Raw genomic sequence first — 26,113 nt, 5'->3', positions numbered from 1 at the left:
CCTTATCTATCAGATTGTTCTCTTCACCTACTTACCGTGCTGGCGGAAAACGTCTCGCACCAGCAAACCTGAAGTTTTACAGAGGGACCCTGTCCATAGTTGTTAATGGTCTAGAGCATTATTAAGAGAACTTTTAAGGTGAATGTTCCAAAACGGAGGAGGTTTCACCAATATAATCGAATACCCAAATGATAAGGAATCCAATTCTATAGATGTTTTATTGGGAACTTTTAAGGAGATTGGTAAACAACCACAATACGCTGCGGTGTCAGCAGGCAAACTAGATTTATTTAAACATGTAACCGTATTGTGTTGAAGCTTCCAGTTCAACAATAGTCGAAGCTATCGTATTTATTCACCCTTAGTAACTCTCTATTATTATAATATCTAGCTGTGATTTTCTCTATACAAATGCGCGCTCCAGCATTGAAAAAGTTTGGACAGAAACGAAGTCCATGCTCGTCTTCATATCTTTTAGAAATACTAATTGACTGACCTGTGCTAATAACCTCTGTATCACCATCTTCATCATTATCTACCATTGTAAAAAAGCAACAGTCCTTTTCGTTGGAACTTGTATTTTCCAAGTAAGGTGCAGCTCTGTACAAAATGTTCTCATCATCGTTTTCGTCGAGTGGTATTTCATTTTGGGCTTCTGGATAGAGAATTAACATGCAAAAAGTGGGAAGGGGGCAATTAAACGTGTCACTTAATTCTTCCTCATCCTCGTCTTGTGAATCGTATTGATGCAATGAAATTGTCACCCAATCACTAAAGTATTGCAGCCTTCTTTTGCCAAACATGACTGTCAATATGATGGCCAATATTAGATAATTTCCTCTAACTTCATCATGTACTCTCGAACAATTGTATTCGAAAGTGTCTACAAGTGAATGATCAAAATCACGCATAAAACCTCTCATAAAAAAGATAATTTCATGTAATTTCTCTGGATCTGTAATCTTGGCAATGTCTGTTCCCATGGCCAATTCATATAATTCTAACTGTTGCTCACTCACAGTTGGAAATATCATGTATTTCCGAAACAAATCAAACCAATACGAATCAGACGATTCATCATACTTTCTTTTCTTTTTCTTATCACATTTCTTGTCTTTCTTACCACGAGAAGTGTGAGATCTCCAATCAAACATATCATCCATAAACAAGGTACAATAAATATATTTCCATACATTATTGCTCCTCGAACATTTGAACCAATGTTTGCTAACCAATGAACAGTTTAAAACAATGTCATCAATTGGTAGAAAATTAAAACAGTGCGAAATTGTATCTGTGCACAGTAATGACATTTTTTTTCTCTTGGTTGTGTTTGTTGTTCGACTGTTTGCTGTAATAATAACACAATGGAAGTGAAGTTTGATCGTATTCGTTAAATAATAGGCTTCGGAAGCAATCAGTTGTAATAATTTTGGAATAATAATTAGTAATATTTAAAGATTACGGTAAAGTGGGAATTTGTGGTGTTCGTCATCGTGATGATCAATTATTCTGAAATTGAAATCGTAAATATTAAGGTAAGTAGTGGCGCCATTTTTTTTAAATAATTATTAAAAATACTTTATTAAAAAATTAAGGAAACTTTATTGTTATTTAATAATAATACAAATTTACTAACATATTTTCAGATGGTGAACATTCTTGGTGAATTTGATAATTTATTGTTGGGAGAATTGAAAGAGAAACTCTCAATAATGTTGAAAATAAATAATGGAAATTAAATTAATGTGAAACTAATCAATTTACATTGAACAATCTTGTACAGAGAAAGCTGAGATTTTTTGGTAAATTTGAAGTTTCTAATAGAATTTTCAATAATTTCCCTCAAGTGTGGACCTCACTCACAATTTTAACACAATTTTATCCTCATCTCATTTGTGCAAGCATCATTCCAAGTCCCCATCAACCTTCCACTTTTCGAATATTCCTTTAAAATATTTTCTTTAAACTATTACAATTTATCGAAAATTCACCCAAATTCTCGCTGTGAATAGCTCCTTCCAACCAAAACCAGTCTTTTTCATCGCCACTTCCTTAATGCATTCCATGGAGCCACTCTAGGGAATTTTCCACTCCATATTCGCCACTCCTCTAACTTTCCACACACACTTAATTGGTTGTGGATTAAATTTGTCCGATATCGTCGGGTTATTAATAGTCAGGTGCATCATTTAAGGGGTATTGGGTTTGAATGTTATATTAATGTTGGTTGGAACGCCTTTAAATTCAATCAATTTAAGAGGGTGCGTGTGTGGACCTCAAAAGTACGCACTCGAAATTTTATCTTCTTATTGTTGCAGCTATTTAAAGAAGTAAATTTGGCACCAAAGATAAAAAATCTTAAAAAAAAACAACACCATATTTTGTGCAGAGTTTGAATGTGCTAATAATACTACAAGTATATAGAATTGTAGCATGCCTCATGTTTCTTAATTGATTTTGTTGTACCATTTAGTTAGATTAGTTTCTCAATATAGAATTTTATGTAAAATGTTGTTCAATAATATGACGACGAATCAGACATTATTTAATAATGGAACTGCAACGAGTAGCAGCGAGTTGTGTTCTGCCTTTGATGCTCTTGGAAATGAGATGGTTCCTTGGATTTATAATGTCTTTGGAGAGTGTGTTCATTCACCTTTGGAACAAGCTTCTTTCTATGTGGGTTTAGTTTCGATTGCCTTGTGGATGTGTGCTCTCTTTCCACAAATTATTGCAAATTTCAAGAATAGAGATGCTAGTTCACTATCTGCTGGATTCTTGGCTCAGAATGTGATGGGAGATGCTAGTAATTTGCTTGCGTGTGTATTGAGTGGTCAATTGATTACTCAAATTTTGTTGGCTTCGTATTTTGTTTCGATGGATTTCATTTTGGTTTTCCAATACTTGTACTATGTGGTTTGGTTGCAAAAGATTAGAGGAAGGAAGGTTGAGAAGAAGGAAGAACAAGTTGAGGATAAGAAATCCATTGAAATTTCACCAATTAGTTCGTCGAGTTTAAATTTGTCAAATGTGACATCGAGTCAGATGGATGATTTTGAAGATGTTGAATTGAAATCCACACAATTACAATCATCCAAAGTAGTTTCATTATTTATTATACTCTTACTGGGTACCTTGTTAATAATTTCCTTCCAAAATGTAAATACTAGCCCATTTAGTCAACCTTCCAAACATTCCAGAAAACTCTTGACCATTCAAGAAGTAGAGGAAGAAAAGGAAGATTTCGTTTTCCCTCCAAACACTGTTCAAGGTATCATTGGCTATACAATTGGTTGTATTTGTGCAATCATGTATGTTGGCAGTAGATTGCCTCAAATTTATTGGAATTTCTCCAGAAAGTCAACCGACGGCTTGTCGCCAACCTATTTCAGCATTGGAATATTTGGTAACATGTGTTATTTGACCTCTATTTGGCTCTACAGTGTTCAACCAAATTATCTTCTTGGTCGTCTTCCTTGGTTGACTGAATCGACCATTAATATCTTCCTCGATTGTTTAATACTGAGTCAATACTATTATTATACTCATTTCAAGAGAGGTTCATTCAAATATTCAGATCTTGAATCGAAAGGAGTTATCCCAGCCACCATTGAAAATGAGAAGGAAAATCACCGTGTTGCTAGTATTGATGAATCTTCACTTTCTTCCGTGACTTTTAATGAAGTTGCAGCCATGCACGAATTGGCTAAACATTTACCTGATGAGAATGAATCCACTTCTGATTTGAAAATTTTGAATAAATAGTTTGTTTTCCATTCAACAAGATATTGTCCAAAAATCCAAAAATAATTCCACAAAGTTCAATATCATTATTCCAAAAAGTAATACTTGAAAACTTGTTAGACATAAAAATACATTTAATCTTCTTCAGTTTGTACATAATTTGAAAATTGCCTAGTGAGCTTATTCTTTTCAAGGGTATCATTCTTGTTAAAGTCAGAATTCTTTGAAAGATAGAATTTCTTTTGCATGGAATCGAGCTTGGAAGCTTGTTTTTCAACACTGAGATCCATGCCATCAACTCCAAATGCAAGTTGTAGATTTGAATTAAATTTGAAATGTTCCAAAATTCCTCCTTCCAATACTCTCTTAAAATTGACAAGTTGAACCAAACGATCCCAATTTTCAAACAAGAGAACATTACCAGAAACGTTCATTTCTTCAACTGGACAATCACCATCTTCAACAGTATTAACAAAGTTACGGAAATTCATTCTTTGTGTTGCTCTTTCCTTCTTTGAGACAGATTTAGTAGAGATGGAAGCAACCTTATTCATGGCTGTCACCAAATTATCATATTCTACTTGAGCAATTGAACTATCTTCCATATTATTAATAGCATCAAATAAGAGAGCAACAGCTTGACCTGCAGCAATCTTTTCACTAGAACTTTTAGTTTCAGAAGCAATAATACTAGATAAAAGTTTCAATGATGATGGAACAAGAATTGAAACCTTATACTTATTCGGAATCATTGTAGCAAGCAAAGACCATCCTTCAATAGCTGTTGAAGCAACTTGTTCATCTTGGTCATTCCAATATTGTTTAAAAACATCCAACTTGTTATTTTCCTTTTCCAAAATCAAATCTTCTGGAGAACAATCCATAAATTCCAATACTGACAAGGAGAATAATGCTTCACATCTAACTTCGGACTTTTTCTTTGTAGCAGCATCAGCATGTCTTGTTAATACTTCCTTCATTCTCAAGCTATTATCTTCAGTGAGGATTACACTGGCTGATTTACTAGTATTCAAAGACTTGGAACCAAACAAGTTTCTTTGGTCATTGGCAGATGAACATCCTCCAATAGTTGTAGAAATAAGAGTAAATAAATTAAAAGCTAAAATTGTTTCTTCTGCTGATGTAGATTTAGCACAACATTGAATAGCACCATTAATTAAAGATTCTAATTGTCCACCTAGAATTTCAATAATATAACGTAATTTCATAATTTTGCAAATAGTAGTCAAGCCTTCCAAACGTTTAGCAGCAGCCTTTTCTGTGAGGTTTTCAATTCCTTCCGATAATTCTGTTGCAAGTTGTTCCATTGTGGCATGACGAGCCATGGTTGATGTAGAAACATCACTTTGTTCATCGTAGGAATCAGAATCTTCATCAGCAAGTGCTGATTTTAATCGTTCGTCTTTAATTTCTTTTTTAGTCTTCTTCGGCATCTTTGCTATTTAATTGTTGTTGTTAATTTATTAATATTAATATATTAATATATTAATTTGATGATGATGATGCGTAAGAATTGAATACTAGTATATCTTAAAACCTACTATAAAATCCGATATTTCCTTCGGAGAGAGTTTTTAGAGTTTCAGAGTTGTTGTTATCTTCAACGAGAGAGAAAAATTCCCTTGCTGTGAATTGTTGTTGGTTTTTTTTTCAATTTGGAAATTGTTTTTTATTATTTTGAATCTCATAACGTTATTTCAAATAGTTGAGAAGTTAATGTTAATAATAAGTTTTTGTTTATTGAGAGATTGAAGTGGTACGGAACCAATTCATTGGAAGCATGGGTTATATTTAAGGTTACATTGAAAGAAGAAACTTTTGCAGAACAATTTCTAATTTTAGTAATTACCACTAGCTTTACTAATATTTCTAATAATTGGCTCAATAATTGTTTGATTAAGCTCCACAATCCTCTCAGCAAGATTGGAGAATTCCATAAATATTAATTCCACTGGTGTTTGTTCTCTGGAGAAAAATGATGTCGATATTTCATTATTATTGCACATTTCCATCAAATGTTTATGTTTGGAATCCTCATAAACTGGTTGTAATTTCATAGTCTCAATCTTTAAATCTTGAAGTGCTTGATTCACTTCATTATATAATGCATTCAAGCTAGTATTCGAATTTCTACCAATAACATTACTCGTTCTGTCATATCCCTTCAATCTATACAATTCACTCACCAACACTTCCATCATGTTATGTTCCTTAAACATAAACTGACATTTACAAATCTCCCAATTCTGCAACTCTTCGGGTTGTATGTATTTATCTCTCAACCTAAAATCCCTCAAAGCCACACAATATTTTAATAATTCCTTAGTTTTCTGCTGTTCAATATAATCTAGAGTAAATGGTCCTCGGATTGATGATGAAACATCAGATTCCGAAACTTTGTAGGTATTGTTATTTTGCTGACGATTGGCTACGGGCGATTGTGTGAGTAGTTGTTCTGTCATTTTTTTTGTAAAGTTTTTTGAGTAATATATTAATAGATGCAACTATTTTATGATCTTCAATAGTATTGAAAGTTACAATTTAGAAAGTCAGCTTGGATTCCAATTCAATACTCTTGGTATCTTAGTGTGTATAGCTGTTTAAAATTTTGTTATTCAACCTTAATTTGTTGGTTTTTTTTGTTTTTTGCGAATTGTTTGAAAAATTTAGTTGAACTTTACATGAAACGTGAAAACATCACGTTGAAAACGTGCCGTCATGTCACCCAGCCAGTTTTTTTTGAGAAAGTTGATCACGTTTTCCATATATGTGTTTCAAACTCTGTTGTAAAGATCTATTATCAATCGAAACGTGTTTTAATTCTTTTGAAATTGATTTCAATTCAGCGTACCTATGCTAACACTGGCGAGATTTAGTTTTATAACGTGAATAAAATAGTTTACTTCCAAGCTTCCTACATGAAGGTAATCCTTAATGATACAATTTCTAACTTAAAATATGAAAAATCAGAAGATGCTTAGCCACCAGTAAAAACCCCAAAAATAGTAGTAAAACTCATAATAGGTGCCAAATAGTTCTACTAAATTGGATTGCACTACCTGAGTTGGAATCCCTAAATGGAGGAATGATTGCCTCAATATTGGTGATGTTGTTGAACCTATTGCACTAGTCGTTTAGACATCTTTTCTGTTGAGAAGTTGAAAAAAGTTCTCTTGAAACGATCCTTGTCCATAAAATAGGAATCTACAAGAAGACTTTGCTCTTTGAGCCTTTGAAGGAGAGCAAGCAAGGTGTAACAAATCATCAGCACACAATCTCTGTGCAGGATCAGAGATAAGCATGTGAGGAAGAATTGAGAGAATGGTTTCTTCGTCTTGGTTTCTTGGATGCACCTGTTCCAAGTACTTTTGAAGAATGGTGTTGTCCTCCATTGCAGAGAGTCGTTTTCCATTCAATAGCTCCAATAAAATCAATCCGCATGAGTAAATATCACTATCTGGTGAAATCAAATTGCTGCTGACTCTCTGGAGATCTGTATCCTTTACAAAATTAAAATTGAGAAAACATTACCACCTACCTCTTGAAAAACTCTCTGTTTTTAAAGGTTGATTGTTTTCATCTACATATGTATTCTCGACAACCATATACTCTTTTGCTATTTCAAAGTCAATAAAGAACCATCGACCATCGAATAGTACAACATTTTCTGGTTTGATATCATTGTGAGTTAGTAAATTAGCTGTTAAATGTTTCAATTGAACCATAAAATCAATAAAAACATCCATAATATTGGGAAATGCATCACCACTCACAAATATTCCACTCATACAGGTGCCTGCAAGTGTAAATGAAAATTTTTTGTTATTTGATGCGTACAATGTCAAGAACCGATATCTATCCATACTTTCGTTAGAATTGTTTGATAGATATTTAACAAAATATTTTGTCCCCTCAATACTACACTGTTTCATGATAGAACGTTTTCTAATAGTATAATTCTGGTCGTAGGATATTGGTTTACCAAGGAAAAACTTTGGAAATGCAACATCCTTTTGGGTAGATCTGACCTCGCTGGCCATGGTAGTTAAATATTTGTTTACATCTTCCATTTTTGGATAAATTAAAGCAGTTATTATTCGTGTAACAAGTTGAATTCTATCGCTGATTATATTGTGCTTGTATGAGCCAATAAACGTGAGTTGATAGTTTGAAGGAACAATCTCTTGCTTCTTAACTTCTGGAGAACAGTGTATTGAATACAAGTGTGATTCTGTTCTATCAGTTGTTATTCCCATAACAATAATTTCTTCATGCCAGCTTTCAAAATCTTCTTTGATAAGCTCCCTAATAGCATGAGATAATGCAAGCTTCATTTGTGAAATTAGTGCAATAAAATCCGTATGGCTTGTATGTGAATGGTAGGCTTCAGAGGAATCTTCTCTTATGATTCTGATACATTTGAAACTATTCCTGTAAGAAACAAGAGTATGGTCGTCAGGTCTAAAATCAGGAATACGAGATTGGAGATTCTGTTCCAAACTTCCTACACGAAGGTAATCCTTAATGCTGCAACTTCTAACTGATATTAAATAAGCAGCAAGCTAAAGTTACTTACGAGCCACCGGTACAACCATCAAAAAGAGTAGTAAAACTCATTATGGGTGAGAAATAATGTCTGCTTAATTCAATTTCACTGTTTGAGCTGGAATCCCTAAATGGAGGAATAATTGCGCTCAACATTGTACCATGAACAAGTTGCAATGTGAGTGTTGTAATTTCCTCACTTGATAATTTTGATTGATCATTGAACAATTGTTCTTTGGATTGAAGAAAAGTTGTATAGTTCTTGTTGAAAGTCAAGCCTTCCTGCTCCAAACCCTTCATTAGATTTGTAATGTTACATGTCTTAACATAGGAGTTTAATAAATTCTCAATATTCGTTATAACTCCACTCTTTTTCTCAAATAAAGGATTGGTCTGTTTTTTGTTCAGGACAACATCAAATCCATAAAGTGTGTACTGAATGATTCTTGCAAGTCTTTTGCCACGCACCGAAAAGTGAGAGGGAAATTTCATATTTTCAATATCATGCATGATCAAGTCGGAAATATTATTTTCCTTGATAATACTTTCAAGTTTGGATTGAGATGGTTTTCCAACAGATTTCTCCTTGATATCATAGAATCTGGAGAGAATATCGAGTGCCACTGCCAGCTTGCCTTCATTTTGTGGGGAAATAGACACAGATTTCTCTTCATTCGTTTTTTCTTTTTTCTTTTTTTTTGAGGCTTCCTTCTTTGTTTTGTTGGTTTCCAACAATACATCTCTCTTCCGCTTTTTGTGTGGATCCTGTAAGTCAAAATTGTTTTCGCTATTATTAGTAACAATAGCCTCAATCCTGTTTGCCATTTTTTTTGATTTTAATTTTATCAAAAATTTTGGCGGTTGTTGACCTTAATACAAGTTGTAATTAAGCATAGGATGTACATCCCAACCATTGGTGAGTTTAATATATTGAACAATATTCGCCTATTACAAAAAATCACTGGACAAACAGCGAGAAAATAAATAAGTGGCAAAGCCCAAGAAAAACTGTAAAAAGATATCAAGTTAATTCACCTAATTGAAGGAAAGATACTAACAAAATGATCGAATTGCTGATTGGTCGCATTTAGTGATCTTCAATTCGAAGATTGTGATGTAAAACAATGGATTTATGCTGACAATACCATGTGTGAAATTTGTCAACTTTCTCACCAATGTAGCTCGTAATTTAGTGATCGAAGGAAGCAAAGTTGAAACCATCTCGATCAAAATTTTGAGATTGATCAACAAGTATTTCAATTCAGCCTTATGCTAACACTCCAAGAGAGATTTTGTTTTTAGATATGAATAAAACAGTTTACTTTCGTTTAATGATTCTTCTTCCATTGTTTCGTTGATTTTCTTGTGTATAATCTTCTTCGTCATCGTGATTGACTAATTGTTCCATCAGTTTTACAAGATAGTTCAAATTCTGTGTTTCTCCAATTAATGAAGATGCTGAACTTTCATTTGGTTCAATCTTATTGGTAGAAAGGTCATCAGTTTCTTTCATGGTTTCGTCTACCAGATTATTCGATTGTTGCTCTTGTTCTTCATCATATTCAATAAAGTCCATAAAATACAATCGTTTCTGTTCCTCAGGAGAAGCACATTGAATCATTGGCAAGGTAGAATTACAATTCGAATCAATATCATTAGAATTAGAGATACTTCTATTCGAATTGGATGATCCATTCGAATCAATATCGTTAATCACCTGACTGGTATTTAAGGTATTTTCCTCAATATTTGTTTCATTACATTGAGGAACTACAAATATCGAAACATTTTCAACATCAAAACTTCTGTAAATTTTTGAGGAGGCAATTGAATTGGAATTCCTTTTGAAAAATCTTCTCTTTCTGAAAGGAATGCTCGTGTTATTCGAAACTTCTGATTGGAGAGTTGTCTGCTTCAAATTTGAAACGTGAGAAGGCATTGATTGATAATTTGAGTCACTTCTCTCAGCAGTTTCTTCCATTGCTTGGCCACTTTCGTCTTGCCTTTCTTCTTGAATTAACAATTTAAAAGTTGATGTTAAATCCTGTCTTTGTTGTCTTCGGGTTGAAGTTCTTCTTTTAATTGGAAATTCTTCTTCATTTTCAGATTCTTCTGACTCACTACTTGTTGTCAAGGCATATTCGTCACTTGACAGAACGTCAGTGGCATATTTCGTCTTCTTTCCTGGAGAATGTTTTATATTTTCTAATTGAGAAGCAAATCTTTTGGTGGCATAAACAGAGGACACTGTTCGAATAGGTCTTGATCTTGGAACTTCAATAGACGAATCACTAGAATGTTGAGTATTGGACGCATTATTCGAAAGTGAAACATTGGATAGAATAGAATTATTGAAAAGACAAATTTGTTGATAATGTCTATCACATATTCTTCCACCCAACAATCCAGAATAAGTATTTCCATACATTTGAACAATTTTCTTCAATTCTTCCTTTCCAATTTCCACTCCATGATATATTTGAAACTTCTCATGATTCGAATAGATTATTGACTTGGCATGCATTGAGCAGACATGACAACAATATCCAATTCTTCTCTCAGAACCATTGAAAAACTCCTTTACATGCTCTGGTAATGGATTTTGTAATTCAAAATTATAATTGACCACACTTGAAGGATGACTATAAATGGAATACACAACATTTTCACGTTCCAATTTAGATATTGTTGAGTTTGATAGAGTTACAGGAATTGGATGAGGAACATTTTGAAAAGCATTTGAAATACGCGAACGATTCAATTCGTCCAATTCAAATGCTTTCTTCATCCTTTCTAATAATTGATTTGATGTTAATTTACCAATTGATGATATTTCATGTTGTTGTTTATGAGTAGAATTAAATTGGTGAATAGTAGATGTTGAGTTGATTGTTCTTCTTGATGAAGGAAGTGAAGCGAATAATTTACAAAAATATGGTGAGCTAGTTGAGTGTTTTTTAGAGGTCATTGGTTGAAAAAGTTGGTTTTTTTTCTCTGTATTCAATGTTGACTTTTCTTTTTCAATGAGTGTATAAAATACTTGTCGTGGTTGTTTAATTATCAAATGACAATCGTTGACATTTGAAGGGGAGGTTGACTTTTTTGAGAATTTGGTATGAGAGCAATGAATAGGCAATGGAGTAGAGGATGGTTTAGGTATGCTCGTCGATGAATTGCATACTTTCATCGTTTCAGACCTCTGAGAGTAATTGCTCAATTAGTTCTATACTTTACAATATAAATTTTGAATGGAAATGAAACAATTTTTGAGAATGCAAACTCGATACAATGTTGTTTCAGTACTTTAGATAATTGATGTTGAGGAGCACTACAATATTTTTTTCTCATTTTCTCAATAAAACGACAATTCCTTTGGTATGAACTTGTTCTTTGTATTAATTACAAAATCGTTCTATATTGTCTATACTGGTGGTGATGTTTGAATTTTAAAATTGGTAGTGGATAACATTTACAGATTAATAGCAAAATAAGAAAACCGTCAACACACATCTGTTTATAATTAATTTTCTATTTTTTAATAGAAGTATTTGTAAAAGAATACATGTTAGAGTTAATGATTTCGATCATATCGATTCATTTTAAAACCATCCGCCCATCTATAAAATCCTCGGAGAAATCTCTTCATTATTGAATGTTTCACAAAGTGCAAGCTCAGTTCAGACACTGAATGGAATCACGATACTACTATCTGCCTTAATATTCTCAAATCCATATTCTTGTCATTTTTCACTCATATACATTCAACATGATAATGTTCAAAGAAAAAAATTTTATTTCTGAATGAGTTAGACCTGCTAGAATGTTCATGAAAGTTTGGCTGTTTTGGTCCATAGAATGCTCTGATCCTATTTTTTTCGATTTGAAAATACAATGAGGGATATTAGATAATTACAAATTTATTGTAAAATAATTTCTTTCTCAAACTTGAATGAAGTATAAACTTGGAAAGAGGATACATTGCAAGTCAAAGAAATGTACTTAATCTTTAAGTGGTGCACCATTTCTTTTTTACCATACTTGAACGTATCGTTGGTGATGTTCAATTTAAAATCAGCCCAATCATCAAAATTATCTAGAGGTGGCAAACAATCTTTAAATCTAAATTGAATGCAATCTTGTTTCACCTTTATGCCATGTTGCATTACATTTTGATACCACTGATAGAACTTTCCTTTTGATTCCTTCAATACAAGATAAAATACAGTTGGTAAACAATTTCCAATTACCATATGGTGCACTCTACTTGTGTTCTTCATTTCCAATTGTTCATGGATAGTACAACGAGCACAAGTTGCGAACATTTCCCAAACCACCTTATACGTATCCAAAACAGGCTTCGGTACTTGATTCCACTCTGGAAAGCTTGGTTCAAATGTAAAAACTCCTTTTTCCAAAATAAAATCACATTCCTCTTCCTCATTTGACTTTCTTTTTTTTGATTTTCCTTCTTCAATCTCAGCACTTTTCCTTTTGGTGCTAGTTGATTGTTTTCTTCCTTTTCTTTTAGATTTTCTTTCCAAAGATGAAGTTATTTCCTTTGAACTGGTTGGTGTATTATCAGAAAAAATTGAACATTCCAAAATATCATCATAGGTTCCTTCTTCCATTGTTACAATTTGAGTTTCCATTGTATTATTAAAAATTAATATTTATCAATTGTTGTTGTTGTGTCATTTTTTTTTGTTTAATTGTTCAATTTATATGTTATGCCAACTTCCCAAAACGAAATAATGTTTACCAATTAGTAAATAGCCTCCCGATTGTGCGCATATATTTTGCTTGGTTTTACTTAAGAGATGAACCTGAGCTGGATTTTCGTTTTATTATTAAAATATTGTAGTGGTAGGAGATTTTACCTTCTTTTTTTTGAGTTGCGAATAGAGGTAGATTCTTTCGAGAAGAATTTGATGAACAGTGAAAGACAAGACATGGACCATTCGAAGTAATTTACGGAAGTACTGATTTGGCTAATACAAATTAATACAAAATATAAAGAAGCAAATAACAACAAAGAAAATGTAATAGAAAAGAATCTACTGGCTCTAAAAGTCTGATAATATATTTCAAAATGTTTTTTTTAGAAATATAAATGTAAAGCAAATTGGCGCAGCGGAAGCGCGATGGGCTCATAACCCATAGGTCCTAGGATCGAAACCTAGATTTGCTATGACTTTTTGTTATTTTGTTATGATATTCTTCCCCAATGTCAAATATTTCATATTGCTGCTTTTTTCTCATTTCACCATTTAATAGAATTATGTGTTATTCATCTAATTCTCAAACATTTACAATATTAAATCTAGATGGACAAACGGACTTTTCACACTCCTCTCTTAGTATACCACACTCTCCGTAATTAACATTCAATAGCATTGAATATTTGTTGTAATTGTTTTAAATGCTCTAAATCCAATAATGGGATAGCAATAGTGATTCGGTTCCAATTACAAATCAACCCGTTATAATGATGAGATAATCGAAATATTTTAACTTGTCAATATTTACATCAATTCTGGTCCGTTGCTGTTCTGCGTTTCAATTTAAAGGTGATCGAATATTAGAATTCTAATTCTTTATCATATTCTTGATATCTTTCGTCTAGTTTCTTTTTTCTGAAAATATTCAAGATAACATGAATTCTTCAATACCAATAATGAAGGTTTCATCAACAATAATAGCGCTCTCAACTGTAGTAGTACAATTCGTTCATGCCAGTTCCAGTATTGCAACCCTTCAAATACAAAACACACTTTCAATTAAATTGCTTCTTGATTGCAATAATCATCATTAACATAATCAGTTTCCACAAGCAGTCATAAGAACTTAACCCGCTGTCACTCGTCTATGGTAGTCATTATAATCATCTAAGAGCCAATAAAATGCGAGGCAAGTTGCGACATTTACTTTCCTCATCATCTAAAAAAAAATACAAAGAAAACTCAAAATGAGAAGCAGTTTTATTCTTGCCGCCATTTTGGCTGTTTTGTTCTTGGCTGTTTTTGCCACCGCTCAAATGGCTACCACTGAACAAGCTGACCAAGAAGCCATGTTGCAAAAATTCTTGCAAACAGTCCGTGATCAACGTGAAAAACAATCCAGAGATGCCCAACCAAGAAGAAGAAGAGGTGATGATAGAAAGAGAAGAGCACCAAGAAGAAGAAGAGCCAGTAAGAGAAGAGCTGTTAGATATTTGAGAAAGTTGTTGAAGAATATCAAGAATCTCGGTTTGGTTACCTCTACTTCCCACGAAAGAAGAAGATTGTCCAAGAAGGTTGCTACTACTTATTTGAGAAAGTTGACCAAGATTGTCAAATACTTGAACAAGTTGAAGAAGGATAACAGAAAGGAAGAATTAGTTACTCTCGTTGCTCAATTGAAGAATTCTAGAAAGTTCGCCAAGTCTGTCAGAATTGTCAGAAAGTTGTTGAGAAAGTTAGTTAGAGCTACCAGAAGACAACAAGCCAGAAGAGGTGCTAGAAGACAAAGAAGATCCACTAGAAGATCATCAAGAAGATCTGCTCCAAGAAGAAGATCCACCAGAAGATCTGCTAGAAGAGCTCCAAGAAGAAGATCTGCTCCAAAGAGAAGACAACAAAGAAGAGGTGGTAGAAGATCATCAAGAAGATCTGCTCCAAAGAGAAGAAGATCCACTAGAAGATCTGCTCCAAAGAGAAGAAGATCATCAAGAAGATCTGCCAGAAGAGCTCCAAGAAGAAGATCATCAAGAAGAGCCCCAAGAAGAAAGTGTGCTGCTCCAAAGAGAAGAAGATCTGTCAGAAGAGCCCCAAGAAGAGCTCCAAAGAGAAAGTGTGCTGCTCCAAAGAGAAGAGTTGTTAAGAGAAAGTGTGCTGCTCCAAAGAAGAGAGTTGTTAAGAGAAGAAGATGTGCTGCTCCAAAGAGAAGAAGAGCTCCAAAATTCATCAGAAGATTCTTGAAGAGAAGAGTTGCCAAGAAATGTGGTGCTCCAAAGAGAAAGATCGTCAGAAGAAGAAGAACTTGTGCTCCAAAGAGAAAGATTGTTAGAAGAAGAAGATGTGCTGCTCCAAAGAGAAAGGTCAGAAAGTGTGCCGCTCCAAAGAGAAAGCTCAACAGAAAGCAATTGAAGAAGGCTTTGAAGAGACAATTGAAGAAGGCTTTCTTGAAGGCTTTTGCTAAGAAGGGTTTGAAGGCTGACTTGAAGAAGTTGGTTAAGAAGATCAATGCTGCTAAGAAGCAATTGAAGCCTGTTGTTGTTGCTCCAAAGGTTGTTGCCCCAAAGACTGCTACCAACCAAACTGCCACTGCTACTCCAGCTGCTAAGACTGAAGGTCTCGAATCATTCATCAAGCAAATCTTGAAGGAATACACTGCTCAAAACTAAATAAAAAAAGTTTAAAGTAGTTTTTTCAAATTTAAATGAAATTTATTGAGTGTGTGAAATTATGTAGCTTAATAGTTCAGAATATTGAAATGCATTTCTGTAATGCAAACTATTTGAAAGATTTCCAAGATAACATGATAATTATCTTTGTAAAACAATCGATTTACAGTTGGTCAATTACAATATTGTGGTGGAAACAAACTTTCGTAAATGGCGAATATTGCTCTCTGCAGGCATTCCTCACCACATTCAAACTATTCTTACCAAGCCTTCACACTTCCTATTCTTACTTTTCCAGTTCTTTCAATTCATTTCCAGCTGTTCTGCCACTTGTCAATACAAAACTCAAATGGTCATCTTGTCGCCTTCGCATCACTCGGAAATTATCACACAAGCAGCTCACTACCAAAAATAAAACGCGAATTTTTTTCGGAATTTTTCTTTAATTCTTCCATTGCACATTTTTGAGCGCCATGATTTAAAAGTTGTGCATTGGCAGAGAGAATCTTGTTAATCAAAACACAAAAAAAACAAATCAAAGCCTTTGTGCTATTTTCACTGCTACTCTTCTGTGCTATTTCCAAAATTGTAGAATATCAACAAAAAGTTGAATATCCATTTATTAATATCATCAAATAATTTAAATCACATACAAAATGTTATCGAGAACCTTAAAGCAAATTAACAAATTGTCCTTTAAAAGTGCAAGAAACAAGACAATGTTCCAATCCTATCAGAAACAACAAGGCTTGTTGTTTGCCTCATATCACAATTCTGCAATGAATGAACCAATTACATTCTATAACTTTGTAACAAAGGATATTAACAATAATAGAATTGATTTACATCAAATGAAGGGAAAAGTTTGTTTGGTTGCCTTTATGAATACTGAAAATGAGCATTGTAAAGAATATTTAAAGCAATTGAGTTCATTCAAATTGAAATTGAATGGAAAACCTTTCGAATTGATTGTTATTCCAAATCATGATTTGTATTCGAAACGTACTTTACAATTATTGAATGCTTCCACTAACTCAACTCAAGATAGATCAGTGACAGGTTCTTTCTTTAATAACGATTTGACAATTCTCAAATCAACAGAATCACCAAGTGGTCCAGTTGCAGCTTGTGATTATTTAACTAAATATGGTTCGTTCAAGACTATAGTTGAAGATTTTGAAAAGTTTGTCATTGATAGTGAAGGAAAGGTTTCGTACAGATCTGGAAGTGATACAGTTTTAGAAGAAGTAATGGAAGCCATTGAAGGAGAACTTGCCAAACTTCATTAATTTATTTCATTCTTTCAAAAACTAATTGTAAACTATTCCTGACTGTTGTAAACTATTCACTGTAAATAAACTATTATCCACTTCTTGGTGTAACTCCTCTTCAACAATATTCAACAATGATCAGGGTGCATTATCCATTAAGGATCTTTCACAAATTGAGAATCTTAACATCGCAATTCCTCACACAACTAATTGGACTCTTTATTACAATAGAGATGTTTCATTTCTGATCAATAATACAAAGACTTTAAATTACTATGATTCTCTTTAAACAGTATATTCTTGAAGCGAGATATTAATATCATTGAATTGCGTCAAATATTTGATTTAATAATATTTCAGAAAAAAACGAAGTTTGATCAAACTCTTAAATTATATCTAATAATACATCTAACAAACAAAATAATAAGAATGTCCACCAAACCTGCTGCTTATATGACTTCCTTTGTATTGTGTGTTCTTGTTTGGGTGATTATGATGATGACTGGTTTTTATAATCCTCCTCAATATCATACAAATAAGCATGATCATTAATTCCGATGATGATGTATTACTGTAATATATTTTACATGATCATCAAATGACAATTATATAATTTTAATAGCTTGTTCTTTATTGTGAAGGCTTTGTAATGTAAATAATATTGTATTCTAATTGTTCCGAAAGCCTTTGATGAAAAACTAACCTTTGTAAATAAGTCAACTCAAATTGTAAATAAAAATTAATGTCATGATGATAGTAGTATGTAATTGTAATGTTTTCATCAATTTAATAATCAAACCAGGGTATTTTAGGTGGTCCAAATTTTGGCTTTGCCTTCGAAAAACGATAAATAAACCGTAATTTATGGTTATGAATGGCTACGGCCATATCACGATGAATGCACCTCATCCCGTCCGATTTGAGAAGTTAAGCATCGTCGAGCCACATCAGTACTGAGGTTGGAGACAACTTGGGAACCTGTGGTGCTGTAGTCTTTTTATCTTTTTACCAATATTCGCTCTAAAGTGATGTTCAGAAAATCGTAAATTTTGTCAACTAGAATTGTTTTTTCTTTGTAAATTAACATGATAACATTAATAACCAAATTGAAATGCATCCCTTTCTAATGGGAGACAAGTTCATGAATTCAATCTTTGTAAATTACCAAAAAAGAACTTGTTGATGAAACTTTAGGATAAAAAAATGTCGCAACCAGAACTGTTATCAAACGAGACAAGAAGATTGCAAGGCAGTTTCATCTGCAGAGTTTTTGATGTATTTTCCATCAGATGGATAGTTATGGTATTGATAGTGCTCTTGATGTCTTGTAAATTGACATGCGGAATGAACACAGAGCTGAATGACATTATCATTGACTATGAATTGGGTCCTTTGCAATTTGTGAATTATAATACAAGTTATCAGTATGGATATTTCCGTTTGGAATACCAAGCAACTGGTAAATTAGTGATGGGTGTTATTCCAGTAACTCTCTATCCTCAATTACAAGTTGACAAGTATCATCAGACATTCAAGATTTTGGCTAGTAATGCAACCTCAGCATCGGTATCCCAATTCAGATTATATACAGGATTGGAATCTTATTTCGTCTTGTTTAATCCATCGAGTAGCGAAACTATTCGAATTCAATATTTTGTTGTGGAAAAATTCTGGCACGAAGTCAAACTTTCTTCTCAAAGCACAACTCTCACCATGTCCATGAATGATGCAGAGGAATTGGTCTGTAAAACCTGTCTCACTAATGGAAAGTCAACTGTGAGACTGAAAACTGCAGCAATAGGAAAAACATCAGTTTCGGTAGCAGTTTCTCTTTCGTTTGATGGAGTTTCGTTTGTGAAAAGTTCTTCAAATGTTCAACCTTCTCCTCCCTATACGTATTTTCCAATTAATGTTCCAGATTTGTACATAACCTCATCAAATTATGTTCCATTCTATGTGAGAATTCATTGCAATGATTACACATGTCCAATAGTTTACAATATTGAAGCTTATTCCGCCTCATCCTTAGATATTACACAGATAATTATCATTGTGGCCATAGTTTTGGGTTCAATTATTTGTTTTATTATTGTGCTGTCAGTTGGTTCATTAATTGGTTGCTGTGTTGTGAAAAGTTGCAAAAAGAAAGAGAAGGAATCTCCTCATTTGGAGGAACATCACCACGAATTATTGAACTCGAATACAGTTTCGTCCAATGCAAATACTCAAAAATCTGTCTCACTCAACATGCATAATCCAGTCATATTCTCAGACCACGAAATTGAAACTCATTCCTCGATTGATACATATCATACTTTAAGAACTAACAATTCTAATACCACCACAACTACAAATTCATTTAATCAACAATCTGTGACCTCAACAAGTTCCACCGATGATGTGAATAATAATTTGTTAAAGAATAGATATGAAGTTTTGGAAAAGATTGGATCGGGATCGTTTGGAGATTGTTTCCTGTGTAAGGATACCAAGAGCTCTAATCGATTGGTTGCCATCAAGTGCATTCGAGTTTCGGATAATGAAATGGAAAAGGCAATTGATGAATGTTCAAAGACTCTCTCATTCAAACATCCTAGATTGGTTGAAGTTTATGAGTTGTTTGTTTCCAAGAGGCTCAATAATGCTCTTTGTTTGGTAATGAAATATTATAAGGGAGATTTGGACAAGTGTTTGAAAATTAATGGAATATTCTCGGAGAAACTCATGATTAGTGTAATTAATCAAATTGGAGATGGTTTGTCATATCTTCACATTAATAGGAATGTTCTCCATAGGTAGGTTTAGTATAATTCATTTGAAAATATATTAATATTCTTATCCTAAACTGAAAAATAATATTGGAAATGCAGAGATTTGAAACCAAAGAACATTTTTGTTGACAGCTTCGATCCTTTCATCGATAGTATAGAGCTAGTTATTGGAGATTATGGAGAGGCTAAGGAAATTAGTAATGAAAACAATTCTGTAAAGGGAACAGTTGCATTCATGTCTCCTGAATGTCTTTCAAATGAAAATTATGGAATGCCATCTGACATTTTCTCTCTCGGTGTTTCATTTTACCAACTCATGACCAATGATTCACTCCAATACATAATAGCCACCCACCTCCTCTCAGAACATGAAGATCAAGTCCTCTCTCAACTCTACTCTCAAATCAAACGACAATCCATTCCATATTCAGAATCACTCATTCAATTCGTGCTTTCCATGTTAAAGAAGGATCCATCTCAAAGACCAACCAGTTCACAATTAAGAGATTTTCAAATGATAACTCTGTCTCAATAGTTATTTTTCCTCCATTTCCATAAAATCCTTAATAAATCAATAATTCTTGCCGTTGTTATCAAAGAATTAGTAAAGAGGGAAATGGAGTTTCAGCGGAGTTCAAAAAAATTTAAAAAAAATATTTTAGAAAAAAAAAATGATGAACAAATTGTTGATTGTTGTTGGTTTGATCATGATGGCCTCCTTTGCCATGGCCTTTGAATCATGCTATCAACCAAACGTTGCCTTGCGTGAAATGAACAAGAAGAATGAATCTCCTTCCTATAGATTCCCTGTTACTATCGCAAAGGCTTTGCCAACAGCCTTTGATTGGCGTAACGTTAATGGAACCAATTATATTTCCACCATTAGAAGTCAAAACCTTCCTCAAGCTTGTGGTAGTTGTTGGGCTATGGCAAGTACATCTACTTTGGCTGATCGTGTTAATATTTTGAGAAAGGGACAATGGCCATGTGCTTATCTTTCCCCACAACATGGTATGTAGTGTGTTGATTAATTTATTGTTGTTATATTAACCATATGGATAGTTTTGGCTTGTGGTAATGCCGGTTCCTGCAAGGGTGGTGATGTAAGTCTTTTTCAACAACACAGATTGTTTTTATAATGATTTTACTATTCTTTTAACAATATGATAATTGGATATGATGAATATTGTGTGGATATGATGGAACAACAACAATAACAACAGCACTACAGCGTTTACGTTTATGCTAACAAGTTTGGTATTCCTGATGAAACCTGTAACAACTATAGAGCTGTTGGTATGTGTTAACAAATTAATAGTATATGAATTATTAACATTGTGTGAAATAGATCAAACTTGTACTGACATGAATGCTTGTTACACTTGTACCACTTTCGGTAACTCTAATTGTCACCCAATCACCAACTATAAGAGATTCAAGGTTGGTGCTTATGGTACTTTGAAGGGTTCTGATAGTATTTTGAATGAAGTCTATGCTCGTGGTCCAGTTACTTGTGCTATGTAAGTATTTCAAGTTGGAATGATTATTATTAACTTTTTAAATAGTCAAGTTACTCCACAATTCGAAGCTTACACTGGAGGTGTCTTTACTCAAGTTCTTAATAACCCACAAGTCAACCATATTGTTGCTGTTGTTGGTTGGGGATGGGATTCTGCTACTGCTAGTCAATATTGGATTGTTAGAAATTCGTAAGTATTTTCAATGTATTTAAAACGTTTACCAATTGTTAATAATTAGATGGGGAGCGTGAGTATTATAATTATATTTTGGATTTTCTAATTTCTTTTTCTTATTTGTGGATATCGAATTGATTCATATTTGGAAATTCAATGAAATACAGTAACTGGGGTGAATCTGGTTTTGCTCGTGTTTCCTTTGGATCATTGGGTATTGAAACTGATTGTGCTTTTGGTGTTCCAGTCAATGCTTAAATAAACTTAATTTATTATTATTTATTACCATTAACTTGCAAATTGTTACTACAGTTATTAACAGAATAATAGAGAAAAAACCATATCAGAGCAGTTCAACTCCTATCTCCGAATTGGATCTGTCCAACTAATTAAAAAACCATCTGAAAAAAATGTATAATTGCATTCTCAAAGGAAATCATTTGGTTTGGTGAGTTTTTATTCTTCATATTGTTTATTCTAACAATTATTAATATTAATTGTTATTATCAATATGATGTAAATTATTTAAATATTCATTCATCAGGAATACTGAATTTGCAGAAGCTAAAAAGTATTTAGATCCATTAGCAAAGAGCATTCCCCGAATGGCCTATGAATTGGCTATTATTCGTAAGTAGTACAGATGGAGAAGGTGATGAACATGTTATTAAATATTGAAAATTGTTGTAAATTATTTGATGAATGATATATATTGAAATGTAATAGCAATTTTGGGAAGTGTTCTTTCAGGTGATACTTCTCTGAGAGATGAAAGTCTCAAAGCCATTGAAGCAGCTGAACATTCTCTTTATCTTTTCAACAAACATTCGGCAACAAACTTGACGAATCTCATTCAAGAATTAGAAAGAATGGACGAAGAGTTATATTCCAACAATGAAAATTATTACAATTTCAACGAGAAGGATCATAAAAACTTTTGCCAACTGAAAGAATTGACAATTGATCAGAAAATTAATAATTTAAAATTGGATCATGAAATTCTTGATGGTGAATTACATTTAATGAGAGGAGTTGTGCAGTTTAGTAGTGGATCTTATTTTAAAGGGTTTTACAATTTGAGAAAATCATATTTGAAATTCAAACATGTTTACAATATTGTGGAACCTTTGAAAAGTTATGAAAAGAGTTCGAATGAGTTTATTCATAGTGATGTTTTGCATAATGTATATTTTGGAATGGGGTATGTTTTATAATTGTTCATTTGGTTTATTAATTAACGGATTGGAAATTTGTTGAATTTGATTTTTATAGAATTTTCAATTTCATGTTGTCAATTCTACCACCCATGTTAACTTCCATTTTGAGTATGATTGGATTTGATGCAGATAGAGATCATGGTTTGGAATTAATGAAATTTGATCATGAATATGGTGGAAGACAGTTTGGAGTTGCCTCCTTCATGTTATCAATGAATTATCTGTTCATTCCAAGAGCATTGGAAGATCGTGAAACTAAACTTGCCATTGCAGGTGGATTATTAGAGAAATCAGAAAAGATCTTCCCTAGAAGTGGTGGATTTAAAATGATGAAATCTCACTATGAAAGAAAGAAGGGAGACATTTCGAATGCCATTACCAGTTTGAGTGAGGCCATTACAATTTGTGAAGAATCGATGGGTTTTATGCCAAACATCCTCGTACATGAATTAAGCTGGTGTTACTTTTTGACTGAGGATTTTGAAAAGGCATCACATTATTTGAATATATTAGTGAGCTCTGAAAAGGATTTTGATACGAAAGGAATTTCGGCCATGTTGCTGGCTGCTTGTAAATTAAGACTCGGAGATATTGAGGGAACTAACAAATTGATTGATAGTTTTGGAAAATATGTTTCAAAGGGATCAAGAATTGACAAATTTGCTGCTGAAAAGGTTGAAGTTTTCAAATATTTAAAAACAGAAAAGGAAAAACATTTAATGATGTTCATGTCAGTCTTCCACTTTTTATATGTCAAGAGAGATTTAGCCAATTTGCAAATAGACATTGCTGAGCCATTGTACGAATTATTTATCAAGACTTCAAATGAAATTGTCATTGATAACCATTCCAAATTGGGAAATGATATTCAAGCTGGATTGGCAGTTGTGAGAGGTCAATTTTTGAGATTACTTGGAAAACATGAGGAAAGTAAGGAGGAATTTAAAAAGGCAGTTTCCTATGAGCACCACATTGTGTTGGAAAAACAGTGGATTGCCTTTTCGTATTATGAAATTGGAGAATCAATTTACTTATTCGAATCTAAACAAGTCCCTGCAGAAAAGAAGGAAGAAAAACTTGCCCTTCTGAAGGATGTCAAACACTACTTGGAGAAATGTAGCAAGATGAGTGGATATTCATTTGAGGAAGTTTTACATTCCAGAGCCAAACTAGCTCTCAAACAAGTCAATAAGGAAATATCAGAATTATCTCATCATTAAACTAATTTATTGCTATATTATATACATGCTGATTGTGTTGATTGGTGCAAATGAGCTTAATTTTGATTGGTTGGTTTGTTTTCCTCAGGATAATTGATATTCATAGTTGGATGATTATGAACTGAATGGGAAGGTTGTGGTAATTGAGTTTGTTGAGGTTGAATATTTTGTGGATATTGTTGAGATGGTTGTTGTAATTGAGCTTGTTGAGGTTGAGGATTATATTGATATTGAACTGGATTACTTTGATTATTGAAAGGTTGTGGATTTGAGTTATTGTTGTTATTATTTCTATTGTAATCCCAATAATTGTGTCTATTACCCCATCCACTTCCACCTTGATGGTTATTGTTGTTTCTTCCCCATGCATAGCCAATAAATCCACCAACGAGCATACCAAAGACGAATCTTGGGAATATTCTTGGTCTATAGTAGGTGTAGTCATGATAATAGAATCTTGGATGGTAACCCTTCATTTTAAATTTCAACTTATTGATGTATTTTCTTTTGTTGTTTTGAAATATTAAGAATTATTTCAATGGGCTTTTTAAAAATAGTAACATATGTGCGCTGAGGACATTTTAAATTTGATTGAGGCAGCCATTGATGGACTTTTTAAATGTGATTATTATTCCAACACTGCGCTTAATTTTGATAGAGTGGCAGTTGTTAACAAGTAATTGGAAGGCTTTTTGACTGACTGTGGAATATGGCTGGTTTTGAAGCCTGCAACTGTCAAACAATGACCACCAACAATGTCATTCCAAAAATTTACCTCACAGTTTCCACCTCTGCTCTCGTGGAAGCATTTTCATCCACCAAATTAACCATATTATCATCAGCAGCTGGTATAATCTTATTATGATTTTTCCTCGACATGGACCTTCTCAATGAAGGAATACTATCTGTTATTCTTTCAGCTTCAATTTCGCCCATCTCCATCTCAAAATGTGGTAAACTCTTCACAATATTTGAATTACTCAATCGGTGAACCTTCTTAAAATGTCCAACTTCAACCGAGTCATTGTCTTGAGGTCCCATTGGTGTTGGAATGACAGCAACTGAACTATTCTCTTTAGAAAGGGCTTCTGGTTGATTCTTCAAAGGTGGATAAACTCTCTTTTGCATCAGTTCAGATTTGATTTGGAATAAACGAGTCATGCCTTCTAATCCCTTGAGCGTGTATTCACCTAAATCATCTCAGCATGTTTAGGTCTCTTTCGTTTAGAAGCAGCGTTCAGATTTAACTTTCTGGAAACATCTGTACTCTTTGGAGTTTTTGAAGTGTTTCCACTCGAAGAACTCTGAGTTCCAGAAACCATTGAAGTATTATTCGTATTATTCGTATTATTGAAACTTGAATCTTGCGTAAAGGAAGCAGTTTGGCTCAATAACGGATTCGACATGGCCAAAGTTATATCGTGGACATAGCCATAATAATTCTGCTCCTGAAACTTTACATTCGAATACAAATATGTCTTCATAATCCTCCATGTTTCCAAAAAGAATTCCTCAGTCACTAAAATCTGTCCACCATGGGCCATTGCCTCCACTCTGGCAGAAGTATTCACACAAGTTCCAAAATAATCAGGTCTCTTCATGACCTTATCAAAGACATAATCAGCCTGTGCATAGTGTAATCCCATTCTAACTCTCACCCCTGACCACATCATTCGTCTACTTTCTTCATCCCATTCAGGTCTACAATCCCACATACTATATAAATCAGCTGGCCATTTGGCATGTAGTAAATCATGTTGGACAGAGACACACCAATCAAGTGCATCGACTGGATCTTTGAAAACTACAAAGAAACTATCACCATTGGTCTTGACTTCAAATCCATTGCATAATTCCAAGTTTCGTCTCATTATTTGATTGTGAATGACTAAAGCTTCTCTCATTGCCTTTTCATTGGATTGCCACAAAACGGTAGAGTTTTGGACATCAGTGAAACAGCAAGCTAATTTACCATTCTTGGAAGTTGGTGCATGCTTAATTGCCTTTTTGGAGATGTAATAACGATAGCTCAGAATTGGAGAAAGGATTAGGATAAATACAGCGAGTAAGGAACCAATGACAATGAAAATAATGGCAATGATGGACAAGGAAGGAACGACAGCTTCAACTCCACATGTTCTGAAAGTCAGGGAATAATCAGAAATGTCAAAGAAATTGAGATTAGTTTGATTATAAGAAAGTGTGAAATTGGCCAATCCAGACAAATAGACCGCTTTGGCTCCCTG

The 26,113-nt window shown here is 33.5% G+C and overlaps 15 protein-coding genes and 1 non-coding gene across 16 annotated transcripts; 7 read left to right on the top strand and 9 right to left on the bottom strand.

The window, feature by feature from the left end:
- Positions 1-326: 326 nt before the first annotated feature.
- NAEGRDRAFT_45865 (uncharacterized protein) lies at positions 327-1,154 on the bottom strand (the record flags this gene model as incomplete). Its single annotated transcript, XM_002681849.1, has 1 exon — positions 327-1,154. The coding sequence occupies one exon, from the start codon at positions 1,152-1,154 to the stop codon at positions 327-329; it is 828 nt and encodes a 275-aa protein (XP_002681895.1).
- A 1,459-nt stretch (positions 1,155-2,613) lies between these two features.
- NAEGRDRAFT_30267 (uncharacterized protein) lies at positions 2,614-3,768 on the top strand (the record flags this gene model as incomplete). Its single annotated transcript, XM_002681989.1, has 2 exons — positions 2,614-3,133; positions 3,245-3,768. The coding sequence occupies 2 exons, from the start codon at positions 2,614-2,616 to the stop codon at positions 3,766-3,768; spliced, it is 1,044 nt and encodes a 347-aa protein (XP_002682035.1).
- A 113-nt stretch (positions 3,769-3,881) lies between these two features.
- NAEGRDRAFT_62548 (uncharacterized protein) lies at positions 3,882-5,201 on the bottom strand (the record flags this gene model as incomplete). Its single annotated transcript, XM_002681848.1, has 1 exon — positions 3,882-5,201. One exon carries the CDS (start codon positions 5,199-5,201, stop codon positions 3,882-3,884), a length of 1,320 nt encoding a protein of 439 aa, XP_002681894.1.
- A 288-nt stretch (positions 5,202-5,489) lies between these two features.
- Positions 5,490-6,230, bottom strand: NAEGRDRAFT_78129 (uncharacterized protein; the record flags this gene model as incomplete). Its single annotated transcript, XM_002681847.1, has 1 exon — positions 5,490-6,230. The coding sequence occupies one exon, from the start codon at positions 6,228-6,230 to the stop codon at positions 5,607-5,609; it is 624 nt and encodes a 207-aa protein (XP_002681893.1). The 3' UTR covers positions 5,490-5,606.
- Positions 6,231-6,902: 672 nt separating this feature from the next.
- On the bottom strand, positions 6,903-9,138 carry NAEGRDRAFT_62546 (uncharacterized protein; the record flags this gene model as incomplete). The annotated part of the gene is made up of 3 exons (XM_002681846.1): positions 6,903-7,261; positions 7,307-8,301; positions 8,345-9,138. The coding sequence occupies 3 exons, from the start codon at positions 9,136-9,138 to the stop codon at positions 6,903-6,905; spliced, it is 2,148 nt and encodes a 715-aa protein (XP_002681892.1).
- A 475-nt stretch (positions 9,139-9,613) lies between these two features.
- On the bottom strand, positions 9,614-11,500 carry NAEGRDRAFT_78128 (uncharacterized protein; the record flags this gene model as incomplete). The annotated part of the gene is made up of 1 exon (XM_002681845.1): positions 9,614-11,500. The coding sequence occupies one exon, from the start codon at positions 11,498-11,500 to the stop codon at positions 9,632-9,634; it is 1,869 nt and encodes a 622-aa protein (XP_002681891.1). The 3' UTR covers positions 9,614-9,631.
- A 730-nt stretch (positions 11,501-12,230) lies between these two features.
- NAEGRDRAFT_62544 (uncharacterized protein) lies at positions 12,231-12,962 on the bottom strand (the record flags this gene model as incomplete). The annotated part of the gene is made up of 1 exon (XM_002681844.1): positions 12,231-12,962. One exon carries the CDS (start codon positions 12,960-12,962, stop codon positions 12,231-12,233), a length of 732 nt encoding a protein of 243 aa, XP_002681890.1.
- Positions 12,963-13,429: 467 nt separating this feature from the next.
- NAEGRDRAFT_t62 lies at positions 13,430-13,501 on the top strand. The gene has a single exon. It is a non-coding gene; the product is annotated as a tRNA-Met (tRNA).
- Positions 13,502-14,256: 755 nt separating this feature from the next.
- NAEGRDRAFT_78127 (uncharacterized protein) lies at positions 14,257-15,721 on the top strand. The gene is made up of 2 exons (XM_002681988.1): positions 14,257-15,179; positions 15,219-15,721. The coding sequence occupies exons 1-2, from the start codon at positions 14,279-14,281 to the stop codon at positions 15,692-15,694; spliced, it is 1,377 nt and encodes a 458-aa protein (XP_002682034.1). The 5' UTR covers positions 14,257-14,278; the 3' UTR covers positions 15,695-15,721.
- A 533-nt stretch (positions 15,722-16,254) lies between these two features.
- Positions 16,255-17,074, top strand: NAEGRDRAFT_78126 (BtuE domain-containing protein). Its single transcript, XM_002681987.1, has one exon. It carries the CDS (start codon positions 16,351-16,353, stop codon positions 16,981-16,983), a length of 633 nt encoding a protein of 210 aa, XP_002682033.1. The 5' UTR covers positions 16,255-16,350; the 3' UTR covers positions 16,984-17,074.
- A 2,138-nt stretch (positions 17,075-19,212) lies between these two features.
- NAEGRDRAFT_30337 (uncharacterized protein) lies at positions 19,213-20,271 on the top strand (the record flags this gene model as incomplete). Its single annotated transcript, XM_002681986.1, has 2 exons — positions 19,213-19,760; positions 19,836-20,271. The coding sequence occupies 2 exons, from the start codon at positions 19,213-19,215 to the stop codon at positions 20,269-20,271; spliced, it is 984 nt and encodes a 327-aa protein (XP_002682032.1).
- A 141-nt stretch (positions 20,272-20,412) lies between these two features.
- Positions 20,413-21,715, top strand: NAEGRDRAFT_78125 (cathepsin Z). The gene is made up of 7 exons (XM_002681985.1): positions 20,413-20,747; positions 20,799-20,839; positions 20,960-21,032; positions 21,085-21,256; positions 21,302-21,445; positions 21,495-21,503; positions 21,598-21,715. Exons 1-7 carry the CDS (start codon positions 20,444-20,446, stop codon positions 21,686-21,688), a joined length of 834 nt encoding a protein of 277 aa, XP_002682031.1. The 5' UTR covers positions 20,413-20,443; the 3' UTR covers positions 21,689-21,715.
- A 125-nt stretch (positions 21,716-21,840) lies between these two features.
- NAEGRDRAFT_62539 (uncharacterized protein) lies at positions 21,841-23,867 on the top strand (the record flags this gene model as incomplete). The annotated part of the gene is made up of 4 exons (XM_002681984.1): positions 21,841-21,878; positions 21,975-22,060; positions 22,157-22,631; positions 22,703-23,867. 4 exons carry the CDS (start codon positions 21,841-21,843, stop codon positions 23,865-23,867), a joined length of 1,764 nt encoding a protein of 587 aa, XP_002682030.1.
- Positions 23,868-23,923: 56 nt separating this feature from the next.
- On the bottom strand, positions 23,924-24,343 carry NAEGRDRAFT_62538 (uncharacterized protein; the record flags this gene model as incomplete). Its single annotated transcript, XM_002681843.1, has 1 exon — positions 23,924-24,343. One exon carries the CDS (start codon positions 24,341-24,343, stop codon positions 23,924-23,926), a length of 420 nt encoding a protein of 139 aa, XP_002681889.1.
- A 295-nt stretch (positions 24,344-24,638) lies between these two features.
- Positions 24,639-24,995, bottom strand: NAEGRDRAFT_62537 (uncharacterized protein; the record flags this gene model as incomplete). The annotated part of the gene is made up of 1 exon (XM_002681842.1): positions 24,639-24,995. One exon carries the CDS (start codon positions 24,993-24,995, stop codon positions 24,639-24,641), a length of 357 nt encoding a protein of 118 aa, XP_002681888.1.
- Positions 24,996-25,366: 371 nt separating this feature from the next.
- Positions 25,367-25,858, bottom strand: NAEGRDRAFT_3976 (uncharacterized protein; the record flags this gene model as incomplete). Its single annotated transcript, XM_002681841.1, has 1 exon — positions 25,367-25,858. A coding segment is annotated over one exon (492 nt), but the record flags the coding sequence as incomplete, so codon positions are not given.
- Positions 25,859-26,113: the final 255 nt, after the last annotated feature.

The sequence above is a fragment of the Naegleria gruberi genome (genome assembly GCF_000004985.1).
Source record: "Naegleria gruberi genomic scaffold NAEGRscaffold_4, whole genome shotgun sequence".
Classification (NCBI taxonomy): Eukaryota; Heterolobosea; class Eutetramitea; order Acrasida; family Naegleriidae; genus Naegleria; species Naegleria gruberi.
This window is presented reverse-complemented; position numbering and strand designations above follow the sequence as displayed.